At 36.4% G+C, this 26,589-nt stretch overlaps 1 protein-coding gene and 1 non-coding gene across 5 annotated transcripts in view; one reads left to right on the forward strand and one right to left on the reverse strand.

Moving 5' to 3' along the window:
- LOC150104769 (rho guanine nucleotide exchange factor 17-like) overlaps window positions 1-26,589 on the forward strand; it is a 678,990-nt gene that overhangs the window by 431,966 nt on the left and 220,435 nt on the right. For all 4 annotated transcript variants that reach the window (XR_016548547.1, XR_016548548.1, XM_090395338.1 and 1 more), the window contains 2 exons: window positions 9,490-9,578; window positions 19,754-19,866. Coding sequence is in view for 2 of the 4 variants with exons in the window: in XM_090395338.1 (XP_090251464.1) it covers window positions 9,490-9,578; window positions 19,754-19,866 (202 nt within the window). In the remaining 2 variants the exon portion in view is untranslated. The remainder of the gene's footprint in view (window positions 1-9,489; window positions 9,579-19,753; window positions 19,867-26,589) is intronic.
- On the reverse strand, window positions 6,617-6,696 carry TRNAI-AAU (transfer RNA isoleucine (anticodon AAU)). Its single transcript has one exon. It is a non-coding gene; the product is annotated as a tRNA-Ile (tRNA).

The following is a 26,589-nucleotide window of genomic DNA, read 5'->3' on the forward strand; positions in this document are numbered from 1 at the left end:
TTAAACTCATTGATCGTTCTTGCTCTCACCACTCTATCAGGCAATGCATTCCACAGTTCAACCAGCCTTCATGCAGAGAAACCAATCTTCACCCTCTTGCTCACAGCTTCCTTTTGTAACTTCCAGGGATAGTCCCTTGTCATCACTCCTTCCCACTGTTCAACCAAATGAAAGAACTCCCCAGTGTCAACCCTGTAACCACCTCTCAACAGTTTAAAAGTCTCAATCATATCACCTCTCCTTCTTCTTCACCAAACTCTGCAGTCCACATTCCCTCAGCCAATCCTCATAACTAACATTGTACAGTCTTGAAATCATCTTTGTTATCCACCTTTGCATCCTTTCCCCAGTTAATTTATCCCCTTCAAATCCTGGGAACCAAATCTGAGAACAATCGTTTAAGTGTGGTCTGATCAGGTTCTTATACAACAGAATGATAACTGTTTTATCTCTGCAGGTCAGCATCCTTCTCATTATTTCAGCAATCCTCTGTGTTACCTTCACCACCTTTTCTGAATCCAATTGACCAACCTGACATCCAAACTCATGTTCTGCAACTTAAATATCAGCTTATCATGTGGCACCCTATCAAATGTCTTCGCTAAATTCAAGACAATGGCAGTATATGCCTTTCCCTCATCTACTGCTCTTGTAACTTTATTACAAAAGGCTAGCATATTACTAAAACAAGAGCACATCCCTTAACAAATCCATCTATTATCAGTTAAGTACTGTCCTCTTCATATTTTTATAATAACGTCTTGAATTGATATGCTGGGTTTTATGCTTACTAGGTTTTTAATTTATCCCATATTTCTGTACATAGTAAGTTGAAAAACCTCTTACACCATTTTAGTTTTCTAAGCATTTTTCATGAATAAATATTTCATAGTGGAAATATTCCAAGAAGAATAATATTCGTGAATATGTCGAAAAGCTCAGACCCAGAATGCCTAATAACATCTGTATATAGCAAATGTTAGTGACCAAGCCATGTATTTTTAAATGTGGAAGTATTCATGAATTATCGTTAATTTTCACACATCGAAAACTTTCAACATTTGGGAAAGGGAATACCGCTTTTTATGACCGGTCATAAACATTGCCTGCAAGCGGGTTATGGGCAGCATATCCTCTGCTCTCAAAACTGAAGGAAATAACATCTATGTAGCAACTATCAGTGACCAAGCAGCATATTTTTAAACATGGAAATATTCATGAATTATCGTTAATTTTCACACATCGAAATCTTTCAACAATTGGGAAAGAGAATATCGCTGTTTATGACCGATTTAAAAATTACCTGCAAGCCGATTACAACAATGGGCAATGTATCCTCTGTTCTCATGAAAGAAATAACATCTGTGTTGCAAATGTTAGTGACCAATCACCAAGGAAGTATAAAAAAATTTTTTTCTACTAAAATTGAAGATCAAGGTAGTCTGGTTCCAGTTCTCAAATCTAGTAATACTGAATACTTTCTTCGTAAGTTTGTATTGTAGGGTGAAAGTTTCGAAATCCTAGTGCCGTGATTTTTTAAAAGTAATAGGCCTGCTGATTTAAATTTTAATATGAATAAGAGAGAAGGGACTTTGTTTAATTTTGGTATTAAGAAATCTCTTATTGAAGGTGTTTGTGACGCAACAGATAGCGATTCATTCATCACCAGCCTACAAAGCAATCTCCAGGATGTACAAAAGGAGGAGAAAACTACCATCACACAGGAGAAGAAGTCTGCATTCACTCGTAAGTACTTATAATATTAGAAATTTTTGGTGATCAGAATGGGATATGTCAATGAAAATCAGCACAAATTAATTTAATGATATTGGAAGTTTATTTTGCATTTGGTTAGACTATAATAAATTTTGTTTAATCCTTTATCCAAGTGTAAGAAAACAAAGTTTGCTCCTGAAAATATCTTCAGGAGTGAGGTAAGGTGGTGCAACACCAGACACTCCGAGCAAAGGTGGACCAAGCTCTCATCACTCCTTGTCTCGGTATCTCAAATAATGCAAAGCAGATCTCCTTGCGGACATGTATACTGCTATGCATTAAGGGAAAGGCCACTACCCAGACCGGTTTCGAACCTTTATTGAGGTGGATTTAAGTAAAGACCTCTCTAAAAATTAGACGATCCCAAAAGATCGCCCAACTCAGTTTTGTTCCACTCAGTGACAGGCTCACTCCGTCACCAAGAAGAACTTCTCAGTGTTGGCTCTACCCAGTGGCAGGCTCACCCACCACCAGACAGAGCCATAATCTCAGCAGTGGCTCTACTCAGAGACAGGCAAAAACCTACCCCAAGCAGAGCCTCTCATATCCAGCATGGGAGGCAGACCCAAACATGGAGATGCTAAGGCAGAAGCAATAGGAGAGGTCATATTTACCTATCCGAGTTGCCAATAGACCTTATTATTGAATTACTCTGGATTTAGAGAAAGATGTTGGAAGTTTATTTTGCATTTGGTTAGACTATAATAAATTTAGTTTAATCCTTTATCCAAGTGTAAGCAAACATAGTTTGTGCCTGAAAATATCTTCAGGACTGAGGTAAGGTGGTGCAACACCAGGCAACTCCCAGCAAAGGTGGACCAAGATCTCATCACTCCTTGTCTCAGTATCTCCCATAATGCAAAGCACATCTCCTTGCAGACATGTATAGTGCTATGCATTAAGGGAAGGGCCACTACCCAGACCGGTTTTGACCTTTATTGAGGTCTCGTCAGTGGGAGGCAGACCCAAACATGGAGATACTAAGGCAGAAGCAATAGGAGAGGTCATATTTACCTATGCGAATTGCCAACAGGTGTACCACCTTATTATTAAATTACTCTTGATTTAGAGAAAGATTTTGGAAGTTTATTTTGTGCTTGGTTTGACTAAATTTATAATAAATTTTGTTTAATTCTTTATGCAAGTGTAAGCAAACAGAGTTTGTATAGGTAAATATGACCTCTCCTATTGCTTCTGCCTTAGTATCTCCACATTTGGGTCTGCCTCCCACTGACGAGACCTCAATAAAGGTCAAAACCGGTCTGGGTAGTGGCCCTTCCGTTAATGCATAGCACTATACATGTCTGCAAGGAGATGTGCTTTGCATTATGGGAGATACTGAGACAAGGAGTGATGAGAGCTTGGTCCACCTTTGCTCGGAGTTGCCTGGTGTTGCACCACTTTACCTCAGTCCTGAGATATTTTCAGGTGCAGTATACAAGTGTGTTGTGCTCTGATGATGCTGAGTTGAAAATCAGCAAAATATAAGCGTTATTAAAACATCTTTGTGATAAAAGTGTGTGTGGTGTTGTTAATACTGTGAAAAATTATCGGTTAGTTTGTTTGCTTACACGTGGATAAAGGATTAAACAAAATTTATTAATTTAAGGATGTTTATGTTTAATTGATGTTTAATTATTCATTAATAATAAGAAATCAGCTAAATTAAATTAATCATTAATTAATACATTACAAAATAACAAAGGTGTTCCGTGAAAATTTCAGGATTTGTGAAGTGTTCCATTGTAGGAAAAGTTTGGAAAATGCTGATATAGACATTGGTTTGGAATAGTATACAGGATTGGGTTGATAGACATCAGATTCTTTATGTTGGTCAATATAGCTCATGGGGGGGGGGACTAGGTCATTCTTTAGTAGACCATTTGAATGTTATGATGCACAAGTAACACATGTTAGTTGAGGGAGTTCCAATATGGTGATATTTATGGAATTTGGTTACTATAGGACAAGCTAGGAGAGATGGGATTGGATAGTAAATTGGTCAGATGTATAAGAAATGGATTGTTTACAACTAAGTTACTGTATGGAAAAGAAAGGTAAGCAGTGATATATTGTTGGATTCTTTCCTGGCTCCCTACTATCTCCTGTCAATACACATGAAATATGTCTGTTGACAGCAGATATTCAGTTGTTTGCTAGTTGTAGAAATGAAAGGGGGTTGGTAGTATAATGAGCAACGCTGATGTTAAGTTCCATTAGGAAGATGTTGATTTTTAGCTTAGATGCAGGAATGACATTGTAGTTCTTAATGTTTTCAAAATATGAAATCTGGTTGAGAGCTTATGATACAGACCTTTCTCACAATATCCTTTTGTTATTGCACTACTAAAAAGATAAAAATTCTCTCCAAGATCCCATGTATCTGTTTTCTTAGTGCTTTTTTTTTTTTTTTTTTTGATGAGTTCACTGGGCTGTGATCTTCATCAGAACCAACCAAAAATCCCAAATACACACATACCCCTTGATCAGTGGATTTCTAATCACTTACCCAACCAGGCTGGCATTAAAAATTTAATAATTTTCATTGTCAAACAGAAATTTTTTTTATCCAATAATCATTATTAGATTTTTAATTATGGCCTGGTTGGCTGAGAGGTTAGAAATCCTCTCTCCCACCAACAAATTGCAGATTCAAATCCAACCATTGCCATGGATGTTTGTGATTGCCTTTAGGTTGCAGGTGTATTTCATATCATCTGCTGTAAGACTCCAGCCTTCTTATTTACTTATTATAGGCCTAAAGCAGGTTGAAATGTTCCATATTCAGCCTCTAGAGTGTGGTTTCTAGATTATGTAAAAAAATGAATGGTAAAAAAATATTTAAAAACAAACCCTTAGCCAACTTCCAGTATTAATGTACTGGTATATAGGTTTGCAGCTTTTCAGCTGGATGGTAAGCATGTTGAAAAGGATGAAAAGAAAGAATATCAATCATGTTAATACCAAGTAAGCAAAAATGATATTTGCATATGAAATTTTGCAAGTTTCAACAGTGATCAAGCAGCTCAACAAAATATTAACCTTCAGCATGAGTTACTGTATTGCACTACTTAAATGACATGAATGCTTCTCAGGAGCTGATATAATTTTATTCTTTTCATTGTGCAATAGTTGTCATTGCCAGGTTGATGTCTTTAAGCTATTTTCTTCATTAATTTTTTTTTCTGATTTTGTTTTTTCAATGGTTCAATAAGCAGCCAGTATTTGTGCATAAGATATTCATTGCACAATATTAAAGATTAGGAATTGTAGAGGTGAGTGCTAGTTATGCAGAGAGAGAGAGAGTGAAACAGATAGCAGAGTGGAAAATATTAACAAAAGTTGAGAAGATATTAGTGCAGCAATATTGTTGAAAGTGCAATGGTGGAAGGTCAAGAGAACAAAGAGGACTTAATAAAAGAATAGTACACTTACATAGTCCTTCCAGGACCAAGCAATAGATTGAATAATTATAAAAATGTCAGGCAGTTAATAGAGCTGAGAAGAGAAAAAAGGAAGAGTTAAAAGTAAGAAAGCAAAACATTTGACTAAGTGAGAGAAGGAAAATAAGGAGAAAGAAATGTATTGCGATTCCATGATATAAAGAGTAATTAATGAGAACATGACTAAATCTTGTTTCCCTGGTGCAAAAATTAATAACTTTAATGTCAGGATGCAAAAAGGTAAGGTTGAAGAATTCATTATTTTGCTGCTGGTACTAAAAATTGAAATGTGAAAAAATATTGTATCGAAGAAAATATGACAGACTTATTGGAAGAAATGAAACAGAAGAGTAGGAAGGTGAGGTATATAAGTCTTCTTGTATGATAAAGGCAGGATGTCTTTATGTATGATATGATATGATATGCATGTATGATAAAGACAAGATGAGGAGGAAAATAAGGAGAAAGAAATGTATTGTGATTCCATGATATAAAGAGTAATTGAGAACATGACTAAATCTTGTTTCCCTGGTGCAAAAATTAATAACTTTAGTGTCAGGATGCAAAAAGGTAAGGTTGAAGAATTCATTATTTTGCTGCTGGTACTAAAAATTGAAATGTGAAAAAATATTGTATCAAAGAAAATATGACAGACTTATTGGAAGAAATAAAACAGAAGAGTAGGAAAGTGAGGTATATAAGTCTTCTTGTATGATAAAGACAGGATGTCTTTATGTATGATATGATATGATATGCATATATGATAAAGACCAGATGAGGAGGAGGGCAATGATTGCAAATAAATCAATGCACAGGTTGTGCATTGATTTATTAATATGCTGACAGAAGGAATGGTGTGGAGTTTGCCGACCTGCAAACTAAATTTGATGAATGGAAGAACTTATGTAATAATGATGCACTGCACTTATATGGATTTGGAGTTAGGATTATCAAGAAAACTTTGTTCACTGAGAGCTTAAAGTGCAAAGTCAGGAAAATTAAAGTTATTAGGGTGATGCAGGCACTCATGAGATGAGTGAGTGCCTAAAGTGATGGTACAGTTTATGAATACTAATGATACAAGTATTAGGAATAAGAGAAAGGAGTTATTGTTATTATATATCATTATTATATCACACCTCCAGGGAGTCCAAAGACTCATTGAGGGAGGGCATCAACTCTACAACTCTTCGTCTCAATACTCCACCAACCTTCATCATCTAACACCAACCTTCATCATCTATCGCTGACTACCACCACTAGTGCTTTCACAGACAATCACAAACATCCATGCCCACAGCGGGATTTGAACCCCGCGGCCTTTTGGCTGGACAGCGGATACGCTAACCACCCGGCTTGCCAAGTGGTTAGCGTATTTTGCCAAGCCGGCAAAACTCTGGCCCCTTGGGGCGGGGTAATCGAACCCGTGACCTTCACGTTATTAGCATGACGCTCTAACCAACTGAGCTAACGGGCCACAAAATTAATATAGATTATATTGATATTGGTTGGTGTAACCTCACCAAAAGTGAGACTTGACTGACAGCAGATGATGTACTTACATGGACAGAATGTGAGTGATAAAATGTTTCCAGAGAGGAAAGAGAAAATATGAAGGAGCTCAGTTAATGATAGTAGATCAGTTGCAGCCAAAAAGAGGTTGGGATTAGGAAGACATATTTGTGATGGCAGATCATTTGAAGCAGTCTGATGTGAAACAATAGCTACTTGGACAAAATATACAGCTGGTTGCTGTAGACTTGTCAGAAGGGCAAGAGATGATGTGGAAGACATGCATTGACAAATTAGCATAATGAATGTAAGGCAAGTACTGTGATGGGGGACTTTATCTATGGATACATAATTTGGAAGGGTCACATTGCAAGAATGAAATGGAATTTTTTCACTTGCTAAGATATAATTACTTGAGACAGTATGTGATGGAGAGGACCAGAGTTTGAGAGTGTAAGGGTATATATATATATATATATATATATATATATAATATAATATAATATAATAAATGCAATTATGATGTGGTATGGTACAAGAATTTGCAAGGGAAAGATGATACCATTGCACAGAAGATAATCCAGGGACAGCTGAAGGAAGCAGTATCAGACTGTCTATACAATATCAGAAAGTGGATGAATCAAGTAAGAGTTATGTGGATGAGTAGTATCATTAAGCAGAGCATCTGAAAAAAAAATTATTGTGGAGGGAATAAGAAAAAGAAAAATGATCATAAGCTTATAAGCAGCACATTGCTCAGACATGAAAGATGACCATGGTAAGAAAAACAAATTATAGTTATAAGAAGAAATTTGCTGAGTAGGCTGAAGGAAATCTCAGAGTTCTTTCACTGTATGGCAAGTAAAAGGAAGAATGAATATGGGAAGATAAAGAATGTTGATAATAGCAAGGTGACAAAGCAGATGAAATAATTGAGTTACTAAATGATCGCTTTACAAAGATTATCATCCAAATTAGGATACTGCAGTAACAGATGTGACAGGACTTGATGTGAAAATAGAGGTTATTGGAAATACTTAGAATATTGTAGAATCTCAGTGTAAATGCAGCCATGGGATTATATAGGATATTAGCTTGCAAAACCAAGAGAGTAAAACGAGGGCAAAATGGTTCCATTGCATGAAAGAGAAGCTCCATGAGCAGGATAGGGCAGCAAATTAAAGACTAATTAAAGACTTTCTTGGGAGTGGTGATATGGAAGTATTGGTAAAGTTGGTCATTGACAGAACTCAGGAATGGGTGGATAACAGTGTGATAATCTGGGGGTGGGGAGGCAATGCAATTTACTTACTTACTCTTTTATAATAGGATGATAACTGAATTCAATAAAGGATTAGCTGCACAAGAATACTGCTGGATTTTGCAAGAATATTTAACAAGATACCACATGGAACTTGTTATGCAGCTTGGACAAATGGAGATGGAATATGAAGCTGGTGATATAGATATAATAGTAGCTGATGGAGAGATGCCAAAGATTAGCATATGGAGAAGCAGAATTCAGGAGAATACAAGTGACTGGCAGTATATTTCAAAGCCCTATGTTTGGACCAGACCACTGCTGTTTAATATGTACCTAAGTAATGTAATGCAATATTTAATCAGGATGATTTAAATATGGTGACAGTATGGGTAAAAGATAATGGATACCAGTTTAATATGGTAAAAGTGCAAGTTATGCATTTGGGGATGAAAAATTACAAGCTGTGTACCACATTGATGGAACTTGTACCCCCAAAAAATTAATGAAGCAAGGTATTTTGGTTTGTTTTTGGATAGGGAGTTGAAGATCAGAGTGCATATTGCAAAAGTAGTCAAGTTAGCATTAAACTTGGTTATTGAAGAACACATTAACAAGCAGAGATAAGGAAATTATCATTCTTCTTTATAAGGCCTTGATATGTGTACATCTGTATTACTGTTCTCAAGTCTGGTCACCTGAGCTTCATGAGGAGGAGAAAGTGGTAGAGAGGAACCAGTGACCAAGATGGTGAGTGGTTTGTAGAATACTTACTTTGGTGATATTTGAGGGTTTGTGGGTTGAAAAGTTAGTTGATAGGCAAAAAGGAGGGGATATGATAGAAACATTTAAGCAAAAGGGATTATAGGGCTGATGCAGAAGAAATATTTCAGTACTTGGCTTGAGGGAACAGAATATTTGGAATTATCCCTGGAAATTGAGTAAGAGTGTGAGTAGCAAGGGTATGAGGATTATATTTAACTTTTGGAGAGTGGTTAATTAGCAGAATGAGTTGTGTGTTCTTTGTTGGTCGTTGTTTTCAAAGAGAGGTACAACAGCTATTGGTGGAGAGTGTTATTTTTTTTTTTTTCACAACGAGTCTTCAGATTCCATGGAATTTCCTGTGCAATAATAATTATTAATATTTGTCTCTAATAGCAAAAGAGTAATCTGATTTAATGTTAATAAATTACTAATCCAACGAATATACTAATTTTGATTAGGTTTGATTCATTTAATGAGGATTTGCTAGTGTGCTTTTGATTCAGATCATTTGTAAATGTGGTTTCTGTGTGCTACTTCACATCATGGGTTAAAGCTTTCTTATTTGTGCTGGAATTAGGTATCACTGGGAAACCAGTTAAAACAGAACCATAAAGGGAAAAAAAATAAGAATAAAATTTAGCAAAAATTTCATATTTAAGAGATGTTAGAATCATGAAAATTCATTTCAAATTTATATGAATACTTTTAAAGTTGTATCTGTTTATTTAACAGAAGTACCCCAGCAATGATTGGACCTCTAGAAATGAACAAATTCAAATTGCTCATGAGATTCTCTTTGGACAATTTAGACATTTATAAAAGTATGTATTTTCAATTTATCTGTAGTTAGAATGTTATTCCATGTTGTTGAAATGGAATATTTGTGTCTGTAGCATATATAAAATTTCACTATGCAGTGTTTGAATGTAATTTTAAATTTCATGCAAAAGAGTGATCTGATTTAATGATAATAAATTACTAATCCAACGAATGTACTAATTTTGATTAGTTTTGGTCTAATTAATGAGGATTTTCTAGTGTGCTTTTGATTCAGATCATTTGTAGATGTGGTTGCCTCCCATTGATGTATCCCAAACTTTCAAGACTTTACATTTTGCTGCATTAAACTGATACCTCTATTCATTTGACCATCTGTCCAGTTTATTCAAATCCTCTTGCAGGTCTGCCACATCTGCACTATTACTAATAACCCTTCCTAGCTTCACATCATCTGCAAACAACTGAATATCCTCCTACAATCCACTGACAATATCATTGATATAAGGGTTAAACAATACAAGTCCAGTACTGAGCCTTGTGGGACCCCACTTGTAACTTTCTGCCTCCTTGATATTGCCCCACCCCACACACAACTCTCTGATTCCTATCAGATAGCCAATCCTGAATCCATTTGACTAACTTGACATCTAACCCCATGTGCTGCAACTTAAATATCAGCTTATCATGTGGCACCCTGTCAAATGCTTTTGCAAAATCCAAAAAAAAAAAAAATGGCAGAATATGCCTTTATCTCATCAACTGCTCTTCTCACATTATTATAAATGGCAATCATATCACAAAAGCAAGATCCATGTTGATTTTCACAGATAACACTTACCCTCATCTGCCCAATGTTGTATATGGTCCCTCACTAATTTCTCCAAGATCTTAACAATTACTGATGAAACACAAACTGGTCTATAATTTGACACTTCCATTCTACTACCACTCTTATATAATGGCAATATCTTATCTTCCTTCCACTCTTTGGGCATCTTTTCCATGGCCAGACTCTCAATGAAAAGCTAGGTCAACAAAGCTGTCAGTTCTTTAGCACATTCTCTCAAAACCTGTGGTGAAATCCCTTCCAGTCTCATTGCTTTATTGACATGCAGAGTACTCAGTATTTGAAACATACTCTCTTCTTGCACCCCTAAACCTCGAACCTGCCCTATCCCTCTAGTATTAAAACCTACTTCTCCAGGATGAAATACTCCAATAAAGTGTTCATTGAACAACTCCACTATAGCCACATAGCTCTTCTCATATTCCAGTTTTGCTTTCCTTACCATGCTAGTCACTCTCCTGACCTTAGTCTTATATTCTTCATGCATCTGCTCGCCACCCCTCTCCTTATATCTCTTTCATAATCTTTTTTTTACCTGCAGTTCCTGTTTTTGTCATTGTTTGTCATCCACTTTACACCAAATTATGTCATCTTCTTCACTCAGGAAATTCAGCTTACTATTGCTACAACAAATATTCCTTCACAATTTCCCAAGTACTAATGATATCTCGCCCTGATATTTTTATACCTCAAGTATTGATACGTAGTCCTGTTTGCATTATTGTTGAAAATTTTCTAGTATGGCTTTGTCACTACTTTGTTCCTTTTAACAGGCTTTCAAAGTTATTACTCCAGGCATCTAGAATCCCTATCTTCTTTTTTCATGTCCTTTCTCATCTTTGATTCCTTTTAAATTACTCATGCCTTCATTTCTAAGCTTCTTCAATAGCCTCCAGAACATTTTGCTGCCTCATTAAATTTATTTTCTATATTCTTACCAAAGTCTTCCCATGACCTTTGTTTAGCTACTTCTGCACACAACTTAGCTCTTTTACACTTTTTTCTGTATTCTTTTAGGGCATCTGCCAACTTATTTTCTAGGAACTTTTGGTATGCTTTCTTCTTTTCCAGGACTGCTTCTTTAACTTTTTGTTCTACCATGGTGTTCTTATTTTTTTATCCTCACAGACAACTTCACCACATGTTTCCCTAGGCCGAATCAATCATCTTCTTCAGAGTTTGTCAGTAAGACTCCAAGGTTTGGTTCTTGTTTTCAATTTGTTTCTTATTTTCTTCAATAATGTTTGTATAGTTGAGTCTACAATTTACTTGTAAAATCTGTTCAACTTTAATTCTTTTTAAGACTTTCTTATATATTGTCCTTTTCAAAGTGATATCCATTTTTATACTGCTTAGTAACTAAGTAATGGTCACTCCCAATTTTAAATCCTCTGTATGCTCGTATCCTGAACAAGCCTGATGATATCACTATCAGCAATGACATAGTCATTGAGGCTTTTCTTATTTTTGTGTCTTCTCTCCATGCAAATGTGTGCACATCTTTATGTTGAAACATGGTATTAGTAATGACTAGTCTGTGTCCTGAGAAGAAGTCCAGTACAAACTTACCATTATTATTAGCTTTGCCCTTTTCTTCAAATTTTCCCAAAAATGTTCTGATATGCCTGGTGTGATTCATTTCCTACTCTGCTGTTCAGATCTTCAACAATGACCACTTTTTAGATTTTCTTTGTCAGCTGCCTGTTATAATTATTAAAAAAAAATTCCTTCACTTCTTCCTTAGAAGAACCTTCTGTTGGACCATAGGCACAAATAAGTTTCATTGTCCATGTCTCCATTTTGAAGTTTGCCCACATAACTCTACTTGAAACTGCCTTCCAATCAAGAAGTTTATCTTCATGTTTGGTGTTAAATGCTATCACTGCTCCTTCCTTTCCTTGATCATTATTGCCTGAAAATAACATCTTATACTTATTATTTAGTAAGATCTCACCTGTTCTTGTATTCTTTGTCTTAGTAATGCCAATTACGTCCACTCGGTATTTTTCCAATTCTTTTTGCAATTTCGAATTTCCTTTCCATTAACACTCCTTATATTGATGGTTCCTATCTTCAGTTCTTCTGATGTTTTGTTTTATTCTTTTTTTTTATTAGATGTTGAGATCTTGTTTCAGTAGCTGACCTTTCAATGTGTGCTCTGGTTCTCTGATGAAAACATTGGAGGGGGGGGGGGGCTTGTTTAACCAGGTGACACAACACCAGCCAGCATGACATCTCATCATGTAGTACTATCATATGCATTTCTGGTTTAAGCTAATCAGAGAGTACAAATTGCCAGCCAATCCTTATTTGTTCAGTATCCAGCAGATAGTTACTAACAGGACGCACCACGTGAGGATGAGAATTAGGCATCAGGTTAGAAGCCCAAGTCGGTTCTCCACATTCCTGAAAGGCAATGTGGAGATCACCTTCCAGTTTTTTGACTTTGACCCTTAAGCAACCATTGTTCTTATTCATACAGTAATATAAAATGATGGTGAAAGGCAAATCGTTGCATAGGCTGACACAGAAAACAAGCAGAGTAAACAGCATGGAGTTTTGAAATGCCGTATGTATACATGTGAAGATATTATGGATGTTTATGTAGAGAGGCTGAATAAGAGAATAGTGAGTATGAGTATGTTGGAAGTGCAATATTCTGATGGATCATCATGAGGCATGTTTAAATATGAGTAGGGATCATGGTGTTGTAACTGAAACAGCAGTTTAAGAAGATTTTGTGAATGTTCAGAAAGTGATAGCAAGGAAAAGTGTTCTATTATTGATAAAGTATTGAAAAATAGAATGCATTTAACAATAAAGCAGAAATAATGACATTGAAAAACAGAGTGCAATTAATAGTAAAGTGATAAGCAGGGTTGATGGCAAACAAACATGTGTGACAGTGAAAGAATAATTCAAGATTTGAAATATGAGTTGGCAAAGATAAGGCAAGAGATGAGGTGGATGTGAAATCATATGAAGAGAATTGCAGGTATGTATGGAAGAGTGAAGAAGATGAAAACGAATGATGTCTGTATAAAAAAGTAATGAAAGACCTGTGAATGGTGCATGGGGATTTGATTATTAGAGGTATGGTAAATATGACAATGTACAAGGTTTGTTTTCCAGAAGGTAAAATGAATAGTGATTGACTCATTGGATATGAGAAGTAAGTGAGCAAAAGGGTTGGTAGTAGGGACAAATGACTTGATTGGGAAGAAGAATATAAGATTGGAAATCAGGAGTTTGTTGAGAAGGATAAAAAAATTATAGTATGATAGTAAAGGTAGTCAGTGTGTTGTCCATGTATGACAGTATGAGGCAGAGAGCAAGGATTATGAACGATGTTAGCAGAAATGTGTAAAGATAAAGGAGTGCAGTTTGTTAATGTGTGGAATGAATTTCAAGGACGAATTGAACTGTAATTGAGTGATGGACTGCATTTGATTGTTTTGGTGTGAGTCATTTGGAGAAACTGCTGCTGAAGGGAAAGTAATGAGTGCAGAGAATGAATCTGAGCAAGTAAGAAGTGATGGGAAACCGTGAGAGAGAGAGAGAGAGAGAGAGAGAGAGTAAGCAAGGAGAGACTGAAGTGGTGTTTATGAATGAAGAAGTGGGTAGTGTGAGTGTAGAGAATGAGAGAACAAGTTTGCAACACAAATAGAGAAATGGGGTGACTCAGGGTGGACATAGCATGAGAAAGGTTGATGCTCAAAGAGGATGTGAATGCATGTGTAGACAAGAAGGAATGGGATGGCCTCAGATATAGAGAAAACAGATTTGAAGAAGGTTCTGGGATGAGTAAGGGAAAATGGCATCAGGAATGTATGGAGAAGTCACATCTAAGTGGTATCAGTGAAACTTGTTATAGGTCAGGAATGAGCTGTTATGTTTGTATATGAATGCTAGACGATTCATAAACAAGGAAAATGAAATGGTTGCATTGATTGAGTTCATTAACCCAAAAATTGCTGGAATAAGTGAGAAATTGTTGGATGAGGATGAAATCCTGACAGGAATTGAGATAGAAGGACATGATGTATTTCATGAAGATAGAAAGGGTAAAAAGGGAGATGGAGTGCTAATGATGATAGAAAAAGAGTTATGCCCATAAAAGGTAGAGATGCAGAGGGGGGGGGGGGTAGGGAATAGTGGCAGTATGCTGTGAGATAGAGTTGAGTATGAAATACTTGGTTGGATGTTTCTATAGATCTAGTAACATGGAGGGGTAGCGACCATGAAATGTATAAGCAAATTAGCCTTGCAAATAGGGAAAAGGGTGATCATTATGGGCGATTTTAATTATGCCAAAATAGATTTGGATGATGAAATGACAACCAGAAGTAAAGAAAATGAGTTTCTTTGAGTTTTTGAGGGATAACAGAGAGCACGTTGGGATTGAGGGTCTTGGATTTAATCATGTCATCTCATCAGAGAATGTTATTATAACTAAAATCTCAAATCTCCTTCCAGATGGTTAGAGTAACCATGAAGTGGTTACCTGGGTGGTTGCTAGTTGTATGAGGACTTCTGTGAGGAAAGGGTATATGTGGAACTACAAGGTTAGTGATTATGAGAAGCTCAGGAGACAGCTTGCAGCTGGAAGAGGAGTTAGGTGGAAATGAGATCAGTGCTGCTTGGGTGATATTTAAGAACTATCTGGTATAAACAATGTCTAAATTTATTACAAGAGTCAGAAGGTTAAATCAGGTAGGGTGGGTGTGAAATGGATGAATGAAGAAATTAAATGTGTAATAAAGAGAAAGAAGGCATTATGGAGACAACACAAGATAAGTGCTACTAATCAATTCCATGAGGAGTTCAAAGAACAGGTAGGGAGGGTGACTCAGTGTGAGCAGCAATTAGCTAATGAGACAAAAAAAATCATCGTAGGGAGTTCTTTCGACAAAATGGTATAAGGACACCTGCTGCAGAGGATATAGTTGAGATATTTAATGAGAAGTTCATAAAGATATGACATATTAAAGATATGATATTCTTTAATATGTAAAGATATAATCTAAAGATATTCTTTGTCCTATTGCTCTTTAAACTTTTTCACTATCATATTTCTCAGTACAACATCACTGGGATCCAATTCCCCCATACTTCTGTGTTTGTCTTGTGGTTCGAATTGTGGACCTGTGGAAAAGGGGATCCTGGTAGTCTTGCATTACTCTGGGCTCGGTTTCAGCAAGACTGGTGGTCCTGGATGACCTAACAAGGATCAATTGCTAGTAGACTTGGATCAATTGGCTTGCCCAATAATGTTGCAGTAAGTATCCTATCTCATGAGCTCAGGATAGGGTAGGAGACTTACTGTGGTGCTGGTATAGTGTCTGGTTTAGCCCTAGCATTCCACTCCTGAGCATAGCAATTGCTTGCCATTCAGTGGGTGTCTATATGTGGCTTCATGATAGGTGAGTGCCTCTAGTGCTGAACAAAAAAATCTCTTGAGCATGACCTCATCATACTGAAATGTTTAAGAAACAAAAGATGTGATACCAGTATAAATGTACTAGAGTTTCTCATCAATTATTATCAATTTCAAAAAATAGAATTATTTTTGAAGATGGGTCTTATAAATCATTTGACATTTTCCAGTTAGTACATAACAGCACAATTAGGTTCACCTTTATTTAATAGGCTGTTATCTCCATGAGTTGTTATACAAGGGTGGTCTAAAAAGTTCTCGGCTTCGACCATAGATGGCAACACTATCGGCAAGAGATTTTTTTTCTGAGTTGGTACATCTGTCATAACATCCTTGTGAAATTGCAAGTCATTCTATCAAGTAGTTTGTTTTATATAGCTGTCTGAAGCAAAAGTGCTGTCTGTATTCCTTGAAATGGATAAAATTGAGTATCGTGTGGTTATAAAATCCTTTGTAAAAGAAGGTTTAACAGCAAAAGAAATTCATTTGAAGTTCATAAAAGTTTATGGGCACTCTTCTCCTTCATGGGCTGCTGAGTTTAAACATGGCCGTACCAGCCTTGAAGATGATGATTCGTGAAGGATATCCAAAAAGTGCAACAACACCAGAAATCATTGATCAAGTGCACCATATGATATTGGATGACCGGCGAGTTAAAGTGCGTGAAATTACTGAGACTATAGGCATTTCAAAAAGAACGTATAGGATATATTTTGCATGAAGAATTGAAAATGAAAAAGCTTGGCTAAGGGGGAAGGGGGGGGAATCCCACAGCTAAGGGATCCCCCATAGCTATCCCATCTAATTGTTTGTATATTTTCCCTTTCCATGTAAAATAACTTGCCTAAAATAATATATATATAATAATCCAAGACCCTCAATCCTCGTGTGCCCTCTGTTACATACTGTCTAAGGTAGTTATTCCTCAAAAACTCAAGAAACTAATTTTCTTTACTTCCAGTTGCTATCTCATCATTCCAGTCTATATTGCCATAATTAAAATTGCCCATAATGATCACTCTTTTCTTATTTGCTTGGCTAATTTCATTATATATTTCACAGTCACTACCATCCACATTACCTGGTCTATAACAACATCCAACCAAGTATTTCATTCCATTCACTTCTATCTCACACCATACTGCCTCAAAACCACTGGCACTATTTCCCTCTTGCATTTCTACTTTGTATGGACACAACTCTTTCTATATCATCAATAGCACTCCCCCCCTCCGTTTTTACCTCTTCTATCCTCACGAAACACATCATACCCTTCCATCTCTATTCCTGTCAGGATGTCATCCTCATCTAACCATGTCTCACTTATTCCAACAATTTTTGGGTGAACAGACTCAATTAGTGCCACCATTTCATCTGTCTTGTTTCTTACACTTCTAGCATTTGTATACAAACACAACAGCTCATTCCTGGATCTACAGCTAATTCCACTGATACCACACATTCGATGTGATCTCTCCATGCTCGAGAGATCAGTGTGATGTGGAGAGGGTGTAGAGACGAGTGACGTTGGAGAGGGTGTAGAGACGAGTGACTAACACAATATCAGGACTTTGGACTGCTGGCTATGGAGAGAAGTTGAAAAAATGTGGATTTCAGAGTTTAGTGTATAGGATAAAAAGCAGTGATATGATAGAGACATTTAACTTAGTAGAGCCTCCTTAGCTCAGTCAGTATAGATGAAGCCCTTTAGTCAGAAAGACTCAGGTTCGATTCCTGTCAATGATTTGAGGAATTCTTTATCTTGTCTCTTTTGACTAAAGGTGAATTAGCTGGTCTCATACAGAGGTTGAGGGTTTTTTCACCCAGAAGCTTGGGTTTTCCATTCTTCAGAACAGGCAAACTGGCCCCATGAACACACACACACACACACACACACACACACACACACACACACACACACACACACACACACACACACACACACACACACACACCTATAGTCAAAAATACATACTTAAAATTCCTCATTTTAGGGCTCAGTTGGTCCTAAGGGATGGATGAGGAAAATTGGGGAATCCACATAACAACAACTTGGTTTAATGACATGTTTATAATTTATTAACTGACTTAAGCACATAGAAAAAATATGTAGGAGAGTCAGTGTCTTCAACTTTAAGACCAATAGTTAGGCATTGACTCTCCTACATACAATCTCTTGAAATATCTCGCTTCCTCCTTGAAACATCTCACAGGAAAATCCTTTTCATATATCAAGAACTTGGTTCTTGATATGGGAAAGTGATCTTGGTTCTTGTAACCTGATTTTGTCTCGAAGATCAAGAACATCCAACTTAACAAAGCAGACAGAATGCTCAGCTTCGACATAGTCTCACTGTTCACCAGTGTTCCAACCCAGGAAGTCCTTAGTCTTTTAAAAAACAAGTTATCAAAGAAAATTTTCACCTTACTTGTTCATTGTGTGGATTCAGGCTACTTCTTATTTGAAGACAAGATCTACAAACAGAACAGCGGTTTGGCCACAGGTAGTCCGTTGTCTCCAGTGGTGCTAGCCAACGTTTTTCTTGAAGATTTTGAGGAAAAAGCCATTTCCTCAGTGACACTGAAATCCAAAATCTGGCTGTGTTACATGGACAACAATTTCCTAATTTGGGAGCATGGCCTGGAAAACTAACAAATCTTTCTGGATCATTTAAATAATTTTCATCAAAATATAATCTTCCCATCTGAACCAGAAGTTAATAGTGTTCTGGCTTTTCTTGATATAAAACTTACTAGAACAACTGATGGTCTCAAGATTTCTATCTTTAGGAAGCCAACACACACACACACACCGATAGATACCTGCTTTGTCTCACCACTACCTCCCCCCTCAAAAATTAGGAATTATTTCCACACTAGCTCATTAGGTGAGGTCCTTGTTGTCAGAAGAAGAAGAACTTCAACATGAACCTTAATTACCTCAAAAGGACTTTCTTAAATAACGGTTACTCTCCTAAAAGTATCTATAATTGTCTTAGTGTACATAATCAACAAAATAATGAAGATAACTCAAACCCCACAGCCTACATCTCCTTACCATATATAAGTTCTCTTTCTTCTAAACTGCCGAAAATCTTGAAGAAATTTAATGTTAAAATATATTTCTCCACCTTACCAAAACTCCAATCTTCTCTCAGTCAACCTAAAGTAAAACACAACCTTCTTCAGTTCCCAGGAGTTTACGAAATCATTTGCAGTTGTGCAAACCATATTATGGCCAGACAGAAAAGTCCATCTCTCTCTCTCTCTCTCTCTCTCTCTCCCCGCCTAGAAGAACATCAACATGACATTTCTTACAACAGAACCAATGCTAGTGCCCTATCCAGCCACGTTTTATTCTCTGCTAATACCAATGTTGATGGATGACAACATCAAATAGACTGGAACTTAACTTCAAACATCCATAAATGCTCTGATGAATTAGAGAGATGTATCTTGGAATCCAAAGAAATAGCTCTCGACCTTGCCCATATAAACAGCACATTTACAGCCTACCTGATTCATAGCACTGTAATCCACTTTTGGCGTACTCGTGATATCATTCACACGCAAAGTGCTTCATGCAAGAACTAACACTCGGTCTCCATTTCAAACACAGCTACTACTTGTTCTAAACTCTGTGTTTGTTTAAAGTACAATATATTTTTAAGATGTTGTTTACTCCCTGGTACTGTATTCACCTAATGAGGTTGGCATTTCTGATAAAACTAGTAGTGAAACCTTATTAAATCTCTTATATTTTTTTTTCTCGGTGTTTAAGTCAGTTAATAATTATAAACATATATATAAGTATATATACTTATTATCAACCATTTTGTATATTCAAAAATTACTTATTCTAAGATTGTTTGTGATTAGCTGTTATTTAAAGTCATTGAATATATCTGAAATTATTTGTGCTTTTATCACAGGTTCAGATGGGAGTGTACGAAAGATCTTAAAAGAAATTGAATGCTTAGAAGAGGATATGACATTACTTGGCCAAATTAGTGAACTCGTATCTCAGTTAAGTTGTCATCATCAGGTATGTTCATATTTTTTTTTGATATATATATATATATATATATATATATATAGAAATAAAATATTAAAAAAAAAATCTGAGAAAGAGAGAGGGAGGGAGGGAGTTGGTCATTGTATAAATGAAAAATATTATTCCTTTTTTGGTTGTAGCTACTTTGTATAATTAAATACTTCTCAAGTGACCATTTGAAAGAGCCCTCTCACTAGGAAAATTTTGATTTTGAACGTCCTCCACTTAGGCATGAGGTTGAAAGAGCAGTTAAACAGCTTAATAGTAATAAAGCCCCAGGTGCAGATGGAATCCCATCAGAGTTAATTAAGACTACAGGGGATGGAGGGATACGAGTGTTTTGTAGATTGATTACAAGGATATTTGTAGATTGATTACAGGATCATAGCTTGGAGACTGGAAGAAGTTGGTTTTCATAGTACATAAGAAGGGAGATATGAAGGATTGCAAGAACTATAAGTTTAATATCTGATGCAATCAAGGTTTTATTAAAGATCATTCTAAATAGGATTGAGGCCAAAGTTGAACAGAAATGCCTGAGGAACATGCAGGTTTTATGAGAGGTAAGGGTACCAGAGATCAGACCCTTGACCACGGGGGAGTCTAAATTATTTTTTTGATTTATACTTTTTACTCTATACTAATTTATACTTTTCTATGGGCTGTTTAAGGCAAAGGGTCGATCTCTGGTACCCTTACCTTTCATAAAACCTGCATGTTCCTCAGGCATCTCTGCTCAACTTTGGCCTCTAGACTGCTCTGAAGCTTTTGACTGTGTTCAGCATGTGAAACTGTGGGAAGTAATGAAAAGAATGGGTTTCCTCAACAGAATATCAGGCTGAGGCTGATAGCTAACTTGTACAATGGCTTCTTGTTCATTGTTGGATTAACTGATTGGCTTCAAGTTGGATGGGAGGTAGGCAAGGATGTTTACTTTCTCCTCACTTGTTTAGTATCCATGCTGAGGATATCGTGTTTAGTATTGGATGAGCTCAAGACAGGAATTAAGATAGGTGGTAGATTAATCAGTAATCTGAGGTATGCTGATGATATAGTACTCCTCAGTAATGACATGGAAGAACTAGGACAAATAAGAACAGAGGACTTCAGCCTACAGACCCTTTATCAAGAAGTAGAGGTATCTCTGCTATATATATATATATATAGCAGGGATACCTCTACTTCTTCCCTCAGAAGGATAAAATAATTAATATGCTGAGGCAGGGCCGCCGAGAGGGTGGGGTGACATCTGAGACTTTTGTCACAGGCCTGATAGTCGGGGCCCCGACGTGTTACATAACTGTGTTTATAATGCATGGTTTTAATTTTTGTAATAATACAACAATGATAAAGGATAATGGCATATCAAGAATGATACTGTGTTTTGTTTTAGACAGATGGCTATGCTTTTTTTGGCTCACCGTAAGTGTCCAGAAGACACTGATTCTCTCGGTGCGGATTGCTGTAGTTATAGCGGGTGATGACGTCACTAGGTGTTCGTGCAAGGTTATTACAGTCGGCTGCACTAGCGCTAGCTAGTAATTTCATTCACAGTAATCTTCAGAATTTTGAATTTATTGTACACTTTTTTTAAATAAATGTTTAATGTTTTATATGACTTTTTTTATTAAACAAAAGTGATGCACTTTTTTAAGTGGAGCCCGGACCACAGACTTGTCACGGGCCCGAAAATTTCTCTCGGCAGCCCTGTGCTGAGGTGCCCTAAAGGGAATTCAATTTGACAATATCTTGGATTTTTTCCAGAAGAAATAGTGGATACTGGCTGTCCACAATTCCCAAAAAAGGAAAAAATCCAAGACTAATGAAAACAAAATCGCTCATCATAGGAAGTCAAATGATATCACCAGAAAGTAATAATGGAAAAATTCCTACACTAAAATTGTCTTGGATTCTGATAAAACATAGATGACATCAAGGCTTTCTTGCCAAAGTACAGACCAATATGTTTCTGCTTGTAGGTGATATACCTGAAGCAGAGTGATTATCTGACTCTCTGTAATGTTATCATTATTTGTAAGGAGAGGATAGGGGATGGACCTGCCAACAGAGGATTTGCCATCTTCATGGGCACCATACCCCTTCCAACAAAATCCAAATTAACACCAGCTTAGAAGTAGTTGCTATAAGTTCTCAGTTAGAAATAAGAGCAGTATGCTTGATATACCTCCCTCCTACTGCAGATATTTCTCAAGATGATCTATATGATGTCATATTGCAGTCAACCATCCTTCCTTCATACTTTTAATGAGGGATTTGAATGCACATGACACTCTGTGGGGGGGGTGACTAAACAAACATCAGTGGATATTGGATACAGTGGGATGAAGCTCGTCCTCTCCATAGAAGCAGGTTTAAATATGAACACGTTTTCAAAGAAAGTTGCGAAGCTCATTTATATCAGCCAAATCTGAATTGGAACGATTGTCTCTGTCTCTCTCTCTCCCCAACCTTTGGGAGATTCTTCTTTTATGTAACCATCAAAAATAGTTTTTAATAATATTATTTATTAATATTCATTTCCAGCACACTGCAACAGTTTTTAATTGGTAAACCACCAACTGCTGTATGTACCTTGTATTCCTGTTTCTTTGATTTGCTTGTTTCTATGCACTGATGATGTACTGTTATTTTCAGTACAAAATATCTGTACTTTCATTTCATGAAAGTTAATTACTGTAGTTATTGTGTAATTTATTATTTTATCTTTGCAGCAGTATTTTCTCTGAGAGCATATTTTGAGACACTTGGCAAAAGGCAATTATAATTGTGTTTACTAAGTCATAGAAAGATTCGAAATTCTTAAATAACTACTCTCTAATTGCACTGACCAGCTGCTTGTGCAAGATTTTGGAAAAATGATTACTCTTGTTTTTTTATAGTTTCTGGAAAGAAACAACTTTTTTTTTTTTTTTTCCCAGAAAACAGTATGGTTTCCAAAAATATAATTCTATGATGATAATTTTGTCTGGCTGGAGACATCCATTAGAGATGCCTTCCTAAAATGTGAGCATCTAGTATCAGTTTTCTTTGACATGGTAAAAGCATATGACACTGTTTGGAGATTTTGAATGCTGAAAGACCTACATAATTTTGGTCTGAGAGGGAATCTATCAAAAACTTCCTATCTAAACCTATCAAAATTTCACTATCTACTCTCCAGTCAAAAGGCAGGTTCGAATCTCGCCTTGGGCATGGATGTTTGCTATTGTCTGTGGTGGTGGTCGGCAGTAGATGGCGTTGGTGGTTGTCGATGAGTCTTTGGATTCCTGGGGGTGTTACGTAATAATAATAATAAAGTTAAAATTCGATTGACTTTTCCTTGAAAAATGTGAAACACTAAAAAATCAAGTCTGATTTGAAATGATCAGCCTGTATGCCAATATCCAAGTTTTGAGAAGTGATCACTATTAATTGTTTGAGTTTATTTTAATTAATAATTAAACCACTCTGCCAACCAGGCCACTTGCCGTCCTGGTTGGCCGAGTGGTTAGCATATCTACTTTCCATCCAAAAGGCTGCAGGTTCAAATCCCGCTGTGGGCATGGATGTTCGTCTGTGAAGGCAGTGGTCGTGGTGGGTGGTAGATGCTATTTGTGTAGTTGTAGTTGGTGGAGAGAGAGAGCTGTAGAGCAGGTGCCCTCCCTCGATGAGTCTTTGGACTCCCTGGAGGTGTCAAGTAATAATAAATAATAGTAAGTAAATAATAAATAATAATCATTATTTTAAATATATCTATGCAGTTGTTCCTTTAAACTCTAATAGTTTAATATCGTACACTTCAGCCATGACCTAGACATGAGCTAATATATGCATGATTTGTCTAAGTCTATCTCCCTGACAATGTCCATATAACATTGGATGAAATATATATTAGAGTTTTTGAATAAATTCTATATAATTTTTCTTACACATGTAAGCTATGAAAGTTACTCTAATACTTTTAAGAAATGTTTCATTTATAATTAATGTTATTATTTTGACTTTTATATATAGTTTTTAGACCCATATAAGCTGTTTGTTTATAACACGTCACGTGTTTTTGGTGCAGCATGACCATAGCTGTCCTTGCCATTAAATCCCAAATAAAGAAACCCACTGATGAATGGTTATTTGCAAACACATAGTGTACATTTATACCTTGGATGGGCTAAGGAATTTTTGTTCTGTTTATATCAATTTTATATATGTTTTTTTTTTTTTTGTATTTTTATTTATTTATTTTTTACATAGTCCAGATACTCTGCTCTAGAGGCCACACTTGGAACATTTTCAAGTCACTTCATGTCTTCAATAAGCGGGGAAGTGGGCTCACACCAGATAATGAAATCATCCCTTATTTAAAGACAATCACAAACTTCCATGTCCATAGCAGGATTCGAAGTGCCAGCCTGTTTGTTGGGGAATGGATACACCATCTCAGCCACTGACAATTGTATACCTTGGATATGCAATCTGATATTGCTTCTTTCCTCCAGATGCCCCTCTTCTTTACTATCTCTCATGCACTATTAACAGTCTTCCCATGCAGGTTTTTATGCCATGGCATAATGTCAAACTTCCTCCTAAGTTTGTCATAATCATCTGACTTGTAGTTCCACATATACTCCTTCTTGATTGAATATTCCTCATATTTTACAATCTCCCAATTAAGACAACATGGTTACTTTCTCCAATTGGAATCAACAAGGCCATCTTGTTATGAATAGCTCTTCTGATCTTATAACTAGACCCAGTACTCTTGTTCCTGGAGTCTTCTTCCATTGCATGCTGCTTCAAGGAATTATCTCTCAGTAGGTGTATAAATTCCATTTCCTTCCTGCCATGGGATCTTTCTTACTTCCAGTTTATATCCCCATAGTTGAAGTCCCTAATCATAATTACTCTACTTACACTCATTGAAATAATTTGCTGGTGCATGTCTTCTAGATTCATCCTTGGAACCCCTAGCGTGTGGAATTGACCAACTGTATATTTTGTCTTATTCGCCTGACACCAGACTGCTTCAAAAGAATAGCCAGCCTCCTGCCTGTTTCTTATTCTTTTGGCTGCAATTCATCTGCTGTCATTAGCAATACCTCTCTCCCATCCTGTCTGCTCAATCTTCCATGAAAATACTAAACCATTCACATTCTATTATGTAACTACATCATTTGCTGTTAGCCAGGTGTCACCAATGCCTATAACGTTTGGTTTTGGCATTGGTTGCAATAACTGACCAATGTCAAAAACTCCTCCCTCTTGTTTCTGATACTTCTGGCAGTAGTATATAGAAACTGCATCCCTTTAGGTTCCCATCTACCTTTATTTCCTGAATTGATTACCCTATTCAATATTGCTTTGCTTGAGAGACTAGATTCACATTTGTTTGTCATTCTCACACCCACTTGCTTCATGGGTGGTTTCACATATTCACTTGCATCCACCCTAATTACTTCAGTTTTCCTGACTTTGCAGTTCAGCACTCTCAGTGAACAAAGCTCTCTCTCTCTCTCTCTCTCTCTCTCTCTCTCTCTCTCTCTCTAGATACCTTATGCTAAAACCATTTAATTGCAGTCTGCCAGCATTATACAAATCCTTCTTTCTGCCAAACTCAGACCATTAGTTAGTTTGCCTTTGTCATAACATGGCAGTATACTTGCAATCTTCACCTTCTCATTCTTCTTTTTCGATTCATCCTGCACCTCTTTCACATCATCCATCATAAGAATACTTCTCACCTCTGAGGTCATTAGCACTAATCAAGACAATTCATGTCTTTCATCTTACCTTCCTGCATCTATATTAGCATTACTAATATTATTAATTTTTGTATACATAATAAATAACGGAAAAACTCACGTAGAAATATTATTTAATAGTTATTTATTTATTTATTATGTATAGTTATGTCTACTCACGGTTTACCTCTTTTAAAACTTATTAATTTTTGTGCCAGTCACTAATGTAATCCCTCAACCTCTAAGAAATTGGAATATTCTCTAAAGTGAAAAGAATAGTTAAATTCATATAATGAAACCTTATGGATATTACTTAAGTATGGATGCTATCAAGGTTCCTTCTGCAGGAATATTAATCTGCAGGAAATATCTGAACTCCAGTGAGGATCGCACTGTAGTATTTTACTATTATTATTAAAGACAGAACTGGAGATAGACCAGCTCATGTAGGGTTACTATTCTTCTAGGCAGTTGCTCCAAATTCTACCATATTCATGTAGAGGCTGTAGTCATTTCTCTCTCTCTCTCTCCCCCCCCCTCTTTTAGTGGATTTAGTTATGATATGTTCTACATACCACAACATTCTGAGTTAAACCAATGATGATATTCTTACACTGGTCTCCCCCCCCCCCCACGTATGGATATGATGCTCTGTTGAACAGTACAAACGCTAATGGAAGAGACCAAATTATCGAGTGTATGCTTCATGATAATTACCTCTTTCTCCCCACTGAACAATACAAGGAATACTTTTTTTTCATATGTACAATCAACACCATCTACCACCAACTTTTTAGTGCACTTTTATCATGAAAAGTTGGGAAGAAAATAGAAACTTGTTAATTGTACATACTTATGGGAGGAGAGGAATTTATATTTCCATGCAGTATTAACCATCTTACTGGCCATTATGGATCAAATACGCATCCTCATATGCTTCGTATCCATCATATATTTCAATGTAATATCAATGGTA

Source organism: Typopeltis vanoorti, chromosome 7 (genome assembly GCF_054136105.1).
Source record: "Typopeltis vanoorti isolate ZY-2024b chromosome 7, IOZ_Tvanoo_1.0, whole genome shotgun sequence".
NCBI lineage: Eukaryota > Metazoa > Arthropoda > Arachnida > Uropygi > Thelyphonidae > Typopeltis > Typopeltis vanoorti.